At 40.4% G+C, this 12,005-nt stretch overlaps 1 protein-coding gene across 2 annotated transcripts in view; it reads right to left on the bottom strand.

Annotated features, from left to right (window-relative positions):
• Positions 1–82: 82 nt before the first annotated feature.
• LOC134644974 (amyloid beta precursor protein binding family B member 2) overlaps positions 83–12,005 on the bottom strand; it is a 34,534-nt gene continuing 22,611 nt past the window's right edge. For both annotated transcript variants that reach the window (XM_063498189.1, XM_063498181.1), the window contains exons 9-14: positions 8,177–8,291; positions 5,670–5,745; positions 2,425–2,505; positions 2,224–2,339; positions 1,965–2,147; positions 83–1,819 (exon numbers count right to left, since the gene is read on the bottom strand). In XM_063498189.1, the coding sequence (XP_063354259.1) occupies positions 1,643–1,819; positions 1,965–2,147; positions 2,224–2,339; positions 2,425–2,505; positions 5,670–5,745; positions 8,177–8,291 (748 nt within the window). In that variant the 3' untranslated portion in view covers positions 83–1,642. The remainder of the gene's footprint in view (positions 1,820–1,964; positions 2,148–2,223; positions 2,340–2,424; positions 2,506–5,669; positions 5,746–8,176; positions 8,292–12,005) is intronic.

Raw genomic sequence — 12,005 nt, 5'->3', positions numbered from 1 at the left:
CAATGTCAGTACACGATGAAGGCCTATATTTCTGCACTTCTACTGACCTAAAAAATTAAAAAGGAGATAATTTTTTTTTCTTTTGGTAATGCATTTATTGTCACAACAGCTTACATTTACATGGTGTGGAAATGGGTGAAGAGCAGAAATGAAATGATTTATAGCATCTCTCTAGTTTGTTTAGTGTGGTTTTCATTTAGATCAGACTGCATTCACAGAGTTCACACTGAGTGCAGGTGGTGGCCCCGGGCCAAAGGAGCGCCGTTAAAAACTTTTGACAGCAGTGACAGCTGACACTCTCTCTCTTTTTTTTTTTTTTACTGCTATTTGTGTGTGAATATTTGTTTGTGAGTGGGAGTACACTGGCTGGATTTACTGAATTTCTCCTCAGCTTATGGCACAAATCTGATCTTTTTCAATGTCCAAGCACATGAACACGCTTCACATCAGCTGAGTCGAACGGAGATTCTTGCTTCTACGTACATTTTAGGTATATGTGGTAACGTTTCCTGAGGGATTTAAGTTTAAAAGAAGCAATGTGACATTACTTTTCGATAATGTATGCAGGAAAAAAACTACAATTTTAACTCATTTTTAGCACATTAAAAACTTTCTTTTGCTGATGGACCCATTCGTTAAAACTCATTAAAATACAATCCTTATTTGTGTGTTGTAAATTAGGCAGAAAGCAAGCTTTTAATTATGTTTGGTAAAAGGCCGGATTATTTTTATTATTTTCTTTTTGTGCCAGTGTGTAAATCCAGTTATGGTCAAGTGGAAATGACTTGTGCTGATAGCATCTATTTTTCTTTTTTTTGTCTTCCCAAATCATCAAGATAAAACAACCCCCATCAAGAAAACATGCAAAATCAAACTCCGCTTCTGTCTCATTATTTTTGTCACCAAAATCTTATGTCACTCTAATATCCACAAGCTTTATACCCTAAATTATCTCTTCCCCCATACAATCATTTACATATGCTTGATTATTACAATCACTTCATTCGTCGTTAAAGGAGATGGTAAGTTTTTGCCTTTTCTTTTTTTTGAAGTTTCTCATTCATCGAAAGGATTGAAACATTTTTATGCCATTTGGTGGGCAGCTGCCAGCTGCAGGATCTTGATGCTTTTCTCATTCATCTGTCAGATATCCGTGACCACAGTCCTGGGAGGCTACAGCAGCTCATCCAGTTGAGTTCAGAAGGAGACAGAAGTGGAAAGAAAAACTGGCGAGGGCTTCCGTTACTAGTCTGTAAATAGAAATGTGATTTTTGTTTTCATCTTCTTGGTAATCCCGTATCCTGTCTATGATGCGCGATCGAGTAATCCATCTGTCTCAGAAATCCACATACAGGAGGAATTATGTTCCACGTGGACAAAGTAGCGTCAAAGTTCAACCGTTGAAGGCAGCTTTTCCATTCTTTCACACAAAACAGGTGAATTTTCTTTTTTTTCTTTTTTTTTTTTTTTTAAATCGTCAGGCATTTTCAAGAATGGTTTTTCTTTCCTTTAATCTGTGTTGATGTTTGTTATACTGTATGTACATCGTTGGTTACCATGGCTGGTACTGATTAAGTGCTATTGTGGCGAAAGTGTGAGTGGCTTCCAGGCTGGGGAGGGGTGCAGTGGTCAGAGGTGACGGTCATTGCTGGGGGAGTTCTGATGGCTGTTTCTTGGGTTTCAGAGTGTCTATGAGAGACTGGACGCCGCGTTTCACGCTGGTGGTCACCCGCCGGGTCACTGAGTCTGCAGACGGCGAGGAGGAAGAGCCAGCACGCTGGGAGGGCGGCCGTGCTACCAGGCACTTCTGGTACCGAAGCTGAGAAGGAGGAGGAAAGGTTTTTGTGAGTAAGTGTTGGAAATATTCCAACCAATGTCAAAAGTGTTAAACAAAGAAGAAAACGTGAAACTAGCTGCAATAAAATCCAACACATACAGTTTTACACTTCAGTTTCAGTGCTTACCACACAAGCTGCCTGGACAGCCTCGGATACACTGCCTGCATTGGGTTCACACCAGAACACGTGACACTGGAAATGCTGGCTTCCAGTGTCCATAATGAAGGCAAATGAATGAACATCCCGTCCCACGCCCATGAAGGACAGGAAACGGACACGACACTCCACCAGTACCTCCTCTTCCTCCTCCTGCGCAGCCATGAAAGAGGACAGTTAGACTTTGCTCTCTGCCTGACAAGTACATTCACAACAAATATTCCCTTGCCTTTTCTTTGATGACTGCCACCGTGGTATCAGCAATGCTCAGTATAACAGGAGTCCAGTCCTCTTTGCCTGTAGAGGACACGAGGCTGTCTATGGCGCCATTTATGATGTCCATACCTGGTGACATAACACAGGAGAGTCTCAGCAGTTTAGGATCTAAGAATCTACTACACGAGGTCTTCCAGTGTGTGTTTGAGTTTACCTATAGGTCGAGACACAGACGTCATCCCCAGATAGTGCACATGAAACTTTTGCACCAACTCGGTCTTTGGCATGGGAAACTCTGCAGAGAGAAACACAAAAACACAAATTTGAACATTCGCACACACACATAGATTGCCCCCAAGAGATTTAATCACATGACAACATCTAAAGCTAATTTTCAAAAGAGTAGTCCACACATGATAATTGGCTTAAAGTGCAGAAATAAACAAACACTGCTGAATATTTTAATATACTGGGGCACTGTTGACATGATTAGAGCACAAAAAACACAGAAGCATGCAAGCTTAAGAGAGCTGGAGTGGTTTCCCTATGAAAACACAGCTTGCCTGCTTATATGATTGCCTGTACGCAGAAAATAGTGTTGTACACAATGTTGTTGTATCACCTGCATCTCAGTTGGTACAAACGTTTGCATCATCTATCCAATAATGTGTGCAATTAGCTTTAAAAGTTATGGAAAACTCTTTGACTGTCAGTACAGACAGGGTTTAAATTTGTACACACAGAGGCTTTAATGTGCAGTACTGTACAAAAGTCTTGAGACATCCCTAATTTCTTTATATTTTGCGAGGAAAATGGAAAATATTTGCAAACATACATGAAAATACAGTATAACAGGCAAAAACAGACTGTACAATACTAACTGGCTTAAAAGTCAATATTTGGTAAGAGCACCTTTATATTTCTACACAGTCTGAATTCTCTTAGGGAAGGTTCCTTCTAATTTCTTTAAGTAGTCTTCAGAAATAGTTATCCAGGCTTTTTAAAGGACATTCAAAGCCCTTCTTTGGATTTTGGCTGCCACATTCTCTGTCAAGGTGCTCCCACTCTGATGATCTGGGGAAGCAAATCCATGACCTTTACTGCATTGATAGTGTGCTTTTATCATTATCGTGCTAAAAAATGATGCTATTGTCAGAGACTTTCCACATAGTATTGCATGATGGATCAATAATCTGACAATACTACTCGTACGTTCAGAATTGCATCAGATCTCCAAGAGGAGCTCCAACAATAATGGATAAAATAGCCTGCATTGTGTTTTACACAGTCCTGTGTCAGGTCTTTGCTAGATATTTCGCTTAATGAGATGATTTTCACATACACGTCACTTCTTTTTTTGTTCTCCACTTGTCCAGTTTTCTCTTTTTTAAGGAGATGCTGCACATCATGCAAAGATATGCAAAGTTTTCAGCTAATAGCTCTTTGGGAATCATGTTGGTGCAAACGTACTATTTTATGCCTGTCAAACCATATTATTTTTGGCATTTTTCACAGATTCAACTCAAGAAATGGGAAGAAATGATGTGTGAATTTGCTTCTCACATAAAAATTCTTGCATAATCAGGCCCCATCTTATCTTAAAGACCTCATCAGCATATCACCCCAATAAAGCACTTCATTCTCAGACTGCAGGCTTACTTGTGGTTCCTAGAGTATTTAAATGTAGAATGGGAGGCAGACCCTTCAGCTATAGGGCCCCTCTTCTGTAGAACCAACTCCCAGTTTGGATTCAGGAGACAGACACACTGAATCCTCCCTTAGTTAGTTATGCTGCAATAGGTCTAGGCTGCTGGGTCTTCCACAAAATACTAAATTGAAATGGAAACTTTTGTGACAGGCTGTTTGACAGGAGTTTGTTGTATTTTTTATGCTTGAATGATTCAATAAACAAAAATGTTGCTCTGAAAATGAGTGAAAAAGCAGCCAATGTCCAAAGAAAAACTTTGAAAGACCTTCACAAAAACCTGGAGAACTACTGCTGAAGACTGCTTTAAAAAAAACTACAAAAAAGCCACTACTGGCTACTTGGAAGCAACATAAAGAAATGAGTGCTGACTCTGACGTTTTGCACAGTATAGTAACAATTAAAAAAATAGTGTTTTAATGGCCTTTGGTTACATGTGACCACACTAAGCCAAATCGATGTGTTCAGAGTTGAGCATACTTGCACCTGAAGCCAAAGCCAACAGTGACATCATGGACTCAAGCAACTTAATTACAATAGGAATCAGATAACATGGGAAGGTTAATTCAGAAATCTGAGTGTGTAGATTTACATACACTTACGTTGTCTCACCTTTTCAGGGCACTAAAGCTTTCCGAACTGTACTTACACGAAGAATGAATTGTGAAAGAGTTTTCTTACATTAATTCTGTTTTAAAGCAGAGCTCAGACAGGCCTGATCCGATGAGAACACCGAGGCGATTATCCTAGTGCTGGTACTCATCCCAAATCATTTGGTGCTAATCTCCTCAATTGTGTCCCAACACAGGATTATGCACTACCAGCTACCCAAAAAAGAGATCTAATCCAGTCGAAAACTATGTTCCACACACAGAAGGAAAAATAAAAACCCAGCCAAGTTTTCAAGCTAACAGGCCATTCTATCCATTTCAAGGGCAACACCTTACACTGTACCAACATTTTTAATGAAAAGTGTATGAGTTCAATCTATGAGTTCACGCAAGTTACAGCTACAAAAGATGTGAGGGATCTTCCACCATGAAGTTCTTTGATCCTGGGTTTGGGATGGGGGGCTGTGGAGTACCAGGCCTCGCCTCAAAGAAACACTAATTGGGTTTTAATGAGGTCGACTGCCTCTGCAAGTGAAGAGCCGATATAGTTCTTTTATATTCTGATGTCAGAGCATCCCCCCCCAACCCTCATGCTCAGCAGATACGCATGGCAGCTGAAGTTATAGCAAAGGATGAATTGTGTCGTGGCTTTTTCTGCTGTCTTCCTATAATTATTTGGGACTAAAAGGAACAAGCGGTGGGAATTAGTGAAATGGAAAACAGTGAATAGAATTATTGTGAGGATAAAGCTCTGTTGAGTGAGGAGTTTATGGCGAGGAGTTATTCTGGTGTCAGCGTTATCTGAATGTAAGTGAACCTAACACTGCTGTCTTTTCTTTTAACAAATGTTCACAGCTGATCCTCAGGCAGTGAGGCCATCTTTTAAGAAGCATATACGTGGTTTCAGATGTGGATAAATGCTATAAGACAAGAAATGATAAGCTTACAATTCCAAATGCACATAAATCTCCTTAGAGAGTTACATAAAGTCATGTGGGGAGTTTTTTTCTCTCTTCTAAGGATAAAAAAATCCTTATCATGTAATGCTTATGTTGAAGGTCTTAGTATTATGGTTATAGTTACCCTAATTCTTTTTTCTAATGTCCTCTGAAGTGATAAACACACGACTGTGCATGCATGTACCTTGCAGGGGTACGTCGGAGCCGTTCTGGGAGGAGCTGCCAGCTGCAGCCTTGGCACTTTTCCTCTCAGCCATGATCTAACGAGGAGAGAAAAATTGAAGAGAGGTTGGGTGAAAACAGGGTGAGAGGAACAGAGTGCAAAGGAAAAAAGAGGAATTTGAAAAAAGGGAACACAAGAGGACTGCAAAAAAAATGGAGGAAAGCGATGAAAAAGGTTTGGTTTTAAAGCAGGGACAGGAGTGATAAATATTAATAATAAGACTAGATCATCTGACAAATCAATTTTTATCAAAGATTTACAGTTTAAACACACCAGCAACAGACTGGGTATTAGTTAGTACTAGCAGTAAATGAGAAAGTAAAGTAAATGAAAGACTGTATAATAAAGATGGCTGTAACCATCATGTTTTTGCCGATCAGTTTGTGAAGACTTGTTAACATCAAAAGCAAAGGGATGATCTCAATGGAAAAAGATAAGAAGCATTTCTTACTCATATTGTAGCTAACAGTCAATCAGAAGGTAACCACTCCCTAAATCATATTTATTTTTTATTCTAAATGTGATCATAAACCATAAAATGAACATCATGCTGTGACAAACAATGAAGCAGCCAAATTTTTTTAGCAAAAGGAGCAAGAATGGTATTTGCAAAGGACTATTTTCAGCCTTATATTTGGTGCACTATTCTGAATATTTAGATAAGCCAGGAGTGTGTGGGACTGAATCCAGGTAGACTGCAGTGCTCATTTGATTGCAATGAAAGACGTCACTTCAAATAATAGTGCAGCATATTGATTTTGGGAAAAAAAAAAGTTAAAACATAATGGAGAAATCCGCATTTTACACGAGTTATATATATATCAGCTGTTTTGGTCTTCTCAGGGACATTACCTGTTACTTCTTTCCCAATTACACTTCAGTTCTACACTTAAAGAATGGTGTTTTCTCTCTATTTTCTTGCTTGCTCTTGTGCTGCAGTGGACACACTCTTTAAAGAGTGTTGAATATTTTGCATGGCCCCTGCACTCGAGCTGCTGCACTCTTTTCCTGCTACAGATACTTGATTAATTGGAGGTGTCATTAATCAAAGTCTGTGGTGAGTCTGCAACTCTGCTCACAGGGGAACATGCAAGAAGGCACACTCACTCCCACCCTCACACACACACAACCACACACAAAGGAGGGCCATTCAGCGTGCTGCGCAGCTGCAAGGCTCAGGTCACCAAGTTTTTCCCCTGCAGTAAAGAGAAAACTACCACTGTGTTTAAAATAGGTGGCGTAAAGGTGTGAAGAGTCATGGTCACATCCAGATGCACTGATGCACACTCTTCCTTCGGTTTGGGGTTCGAGATAAGAAGAAATTAAATCTTCTCTCTAAATGGGTCGATGTGCCTCAAAGGGAGTAGATCTGTTGTTCCGGGTACAGTCATTCTTCACAAGGTCAGCGCTGGCCTGAGGACACACTGATTTCTCTTTGTACATAAAACATTATGAGTCAGTGTGTGTGTGTCAGTGTGAAATCTAAAGTGTCTCTAAACAAGTGAACTATGTCACTGACTAGGAAAAGTGCTGTGTTAGTGTTGAAAATAGTATTTGCTCTTTATGCATTACACTGCAGCACACATTGCAAGATAACACACTACTCTCCAACCATACACTCCCTTGTGGATGAGCACACGGACACCTTTGGACATCACAGATGCGCAGTTGTTCTTATTATACTTCTTTCTAGTTGGCTTGGGACACACTTGCACTTGGTGCCCTGTTAGTGAAACAGCTATGCAGGCAGCTGAAAGGTATGCGGACGTCCATGAGGAGTCACTTATTTACCCTCCGAGCTAAAAGTATGATATAAAAAGAAAATTTAGAGCTCTATAAAGTCTCAGAACTGTATTGTGTGATGATGGATGTTTACGTAGTTATGACTATGACAGTTATCAGCAGGTTGTTCTTTTTTAATATTTATTTTTTGACCTTTTTACTTTGTTTTACTGACATAGTGGCAAGCAGCAAGCAAGCAGGTCAAACCTTGGCCACTGTGGTTGCATGCAGCGCACGTTCTAGAGGATGAGTTAAGTTTCTGTGTTTGTACATGTAAACATTAGCATCCATAGAGTAGACTAAGAGCAGGACTTATGTTAGGTTTTGATTAGGTATAGCTGAGGTATTTATCACTCTTTTTATGGACCAAAATGTCCATTACCATCACACACTTTAGGGACATATATTGAAAACTAGCACTGCACATACTCTGCAACTGCAATCTTATCATCTCACTGTAAAGGCTTTCTGATACCTCTCCTCACAGCCCTACTTCTCAGGAAGAGAAATCAGAAATCTTATCAGGGCACTGGAACATGCATGTGCGAATATCATCTAAGATACAGGGTTTTTATAATGACCCCCCCCCCCCCTCCCCCCCCCCCTTATAACATCTGAGCTGATTAAAACTTCCTAGCTTGTTTCAGAGCAGGAGATAAGGAGGCAGGAGAGGTTATGATACAAACCTTGGAACAGATTTCGTGGAGACTTGTGGCGATGGCTGCGGCAGGGGTATCACATCGGAACACGTGGCACTTCAGCACCCGTGTGTTTTTGTCTCTGGCCACATAGGCAAAATCCCTGAAGTACAGACAGAAGACACATGCAGATGTGACACTCAAAGTTTATCTCAAGGCACCCTAAAAGCAGTTGAACCAAACTCTTGTTAAAGGGACAGTATTTAAAAATCTTTTAAGCTTTTTTACAGATGCTCTCTAACATTTATGATTAGAAGACAAAGGACAACTTAAAAAAAAAGTGGGACAAGATAATGAAATGAAAAAGGAAGGAGCATCCAGAAAATTGAGGCACATATCTTGAGGTGAGCAACAAAGCCATTAGGGAAAAGAAATAAGCCGTGGGATGCTGAATCATTGAATTAATTTCACATGATTCCGTCTTTTTGTTTATTTACATTTTTGCTCCAGTGATATTTCAGTCTAACGTGTCTTAATTCCAGATATTTGTATGCAGGAGAGTAAGGTTTTATCCACTTAGGTTTAATGCACTTAATAGCTCCTGCAAGATGGATTTTTATCAAATAGATGATATTTTTCTGCTCAAAGGCGCCTGGTATTATTCCTTGGAGATCCATGTTTGAAAATTGTTGAATATTGTGATCAAACACTCTTTAAGGGCTTCACACATCCCCCTACAGCCACTTAGCTCAGGGACAATATGGATTCATGATCGCCAATTTGTATATTACAGTTCCTTTAGCCGTTTTTGTTTTGTTGTTTCTTGGGTTCAATTTTATCCTCATCTACAGTGTGAATATATTTGGATTACTTGCGACATCTAACAGTGTTTCAACCAATTTTTTTCTCTCATTGGTAACAACAGCTTTTTACTGAACTTGGTTTTACATCTTTTCCCTCTTCTGTGTTGTTAGGAGGTGATGCTTGTCCTTGGACCTGTCCTCGGTTCTGAAACAAAACCTTCTCAGCCCTCTCCCTGCACCTGTTTGCTTTATCTTCTGTTCAGCGATGTAAAAAGGAGCTAGAAAAGAGAACATGCACGAGAACTAAAATCCACAAATGACCGCAACATTATTATGCCCATTTTGCATCATGATGTATTTACCTCTTCTCTAAGAACTACTTTTTGGGGCTGTGTCTAATTAGCTGAGTCACAAACTGCAGCTTCATTATTTGTGTCATTTACATGTTGCCTCGAGCTGTGCAGGCATTCACGTTAGGACCCGTCTCTTCATAGCAAAAACTGTATATAAAAGATGGGCATATATTATGGGGTCTGAAAAGTGAAGCTATTACAGGAAGTGCTTTAAATCTGCATTCTTTTGCAGATTACGACTCCTTTTTCTTAATGTATTACCTCAGTAAACGTGCTTTTGATGAATTTATGATGTCATTCAAGTCTAATTTAGTATAGTATAATATATTTCTGTAAATTATTACTCAACTATGTTAAATTGATGCTAAACCATTGCGGTGTGGCTACCTTGTGATTGACTAGTTGCTACCAAATGCAAGTACAGTGTCCACAGTTTTGCTGGTTATATCCACACCCTGCTTATAATGTCTAACAACCAAGATGGTGACAAGCAAATAGCTTGCTGTGAATATGTCCATCTTTTATATACAGTCTATGGTTCATATTCATTCCTGAACTGGAAGTGGCAGTTGCCAATATTGGCTAAAATGACAAACACTTGGGCTTATGCAAATATTTAGGCAGACGTGTGCGTGTGTGTGTGTGTCCTTGAGGAAACTTCATGGCAAGAGCTTCTCAGTGGTGTCACACTGAGCGTAAAATGAGGAGTATGAGGGTGATATTGAGGGAGGAAGCTCGGCTAAGAAAGAAACTTTATTCAGTGTGGGTGGCAGATGAAAACCAGCCACATGTGGGAAATGCTACATACACACACACACACATACGCGCACAGACAAGATGAAAGACACATCTCTTCCCCATTAACAGGTGAGACAAGCCGAGGAACAAAAGGTAGGAGGATGTGTTTCCAGCTAGAACAGAAACAAATGAGTAATCGGTGAATACAGAGTGAAGCCAAAACAGATGGGAGTGTCACCAGACGCACACACATACATTGAACACTTCAGAATAACCACAGACACAAACAGAAATATGCCAAACACAGCTGGCATTTATCACAGCAGGCTCTTTGTGTTTATGAGTCCATTATCTGGCCCGTCTCTTCTGCTTAATTGTGTGCTCACACACTATAAGTCGATAATGCTATCTGATTGTGGCCACAAAGGAAAGTGCAATATGATGTGTGACTGAGTGTGTGTGTGTGTTTGGTGTCCAGTACACTTCATTCAGGGACATTTGAGCAGTGCGTCACCAAAGCAGCATGAGTGGCCTTGCCTCGCATACTACAAATGGTTCTTTTATGACTTCTGTATCCTCTCTCAGGGATCAAAATGCTATAAAACAGCATGCAACTCTTAATAGGAAACAGCCCGTGGCCAGTCTGGCTCGCTGACGATTTGACACCAGTGATTTAGACTTTCAGTAGTTGGTGCTGCACTCTTGTAAAGAGCAACAGTGACTCTAGGCGAAGCAAAGCCACTGATTTGAAGCCTGAAGTGACAAATGTGATCGCACACAAGGGCGGGAGCCCTGACACAACGATTACAGAAAACAGCTGAAGAGCAAGATCGCACGTGAGCACGGCACAAAGAGCAGTTACCTTTCTCTGTGTCCCCGGAAGCAGAGGTAGAAGGAGGGCAAGAGGGGTTGTTGAAGAGATGGTGGTTAAAAAAAATAGAAAGAAAGAAAATAAAGATGATGGTGGTAAAGGAAACATAACATAAGGAATAAGAATAAATGTGTTAAAGGAAGAGTGTGGGACATAAAAAGACAGATAAGAGTGGTGGGATGGGAAAGTTATATTATGGGAGAAGATGAAAACCAACAAAAAAGCAAAGTGAAAATGATGGTGAGGATAGGGAAGGCAAAGACACAACAGCAGCGTTAATACACAAAACATACAGAGTCAAAAACAGAGACAATGTTCTTTCACTTCAGTCACCGCCTTCCCGTTAGGTGATGTATGTGTGTACTTTTCATTTCAGTGGATTAGCATTCTGCAACATTATAACGCAGGAAACCTTTCTTGTGGCTGCATACTTGCGTACCACATACACACACACACAGGCGCGTGAACCCACCCTACCCCATTTCCCTCTACCTTTTCCTTCTCCCAGTGTCTTTCATTCAGCTCTTTGCTTCTGCTCTTTAATCTTGCTTTCACTTCCCTCAGCTGTCTCCATCTCTCTCTCTTTCACTCACTTTTTCTTCCACACCAGGAGACATCCATCTCACAAAAAAAACCCCCAAAACAAAACATGCAACATAGAATGATTCACATTGAGAGCGTAACTCATCACAGCTGCACGCAATATAGGCTGTGATGCTCTACTATCAGAAACACTACAAAGAGGCACAGGCTGAATGAAGAACAGAGGGCTAACTCAAACATTGACTGCCTTTGATTCTTTGATGATCCACTTTGTAAGAAGCTGTGTGTGTGTGTGTGTGTGTGTGTGTGTGTGTGTGTGTAGGTGTGTGTGTGTGTAGGTGTAGGTGTAGACGTGTGTGTGGAGGGTAGAACAGCTGGTAGATAATTTCAAACAGGAATCCTATCTTCATTGTCAGAGCATCAGAACTGCCGCTGCTCTCCAAACAGCCTTTATTCATACAGACCTACTAACACACACACACACACACACACACACACACACACAAGTAGAGACACATGGAGACTAAATCAACACTTGTAGAAACTGCCTAAAAGCTCTAACTCACCAC

This window comes from Pelmatolapia mariae, linkage group LG2, assembly GCF_036321145.2.
Source record: "Pelmatolapia mariae isolate MD_Pm_ZW linkage group LG2, Pm_UMD_F_2, whole genome shotgun sequence".
In the NCBI taxonomy this organism is placed as follows: Eukaryota; Metazoa; Chordata; class Actinopteri; order Cichliformes; family Cichlidae; genus Pelmatolapia; species Pelmatolapia mariae.
This window is presented reverse-complemented; position numbering and strand designations above follow the sequence as displayed.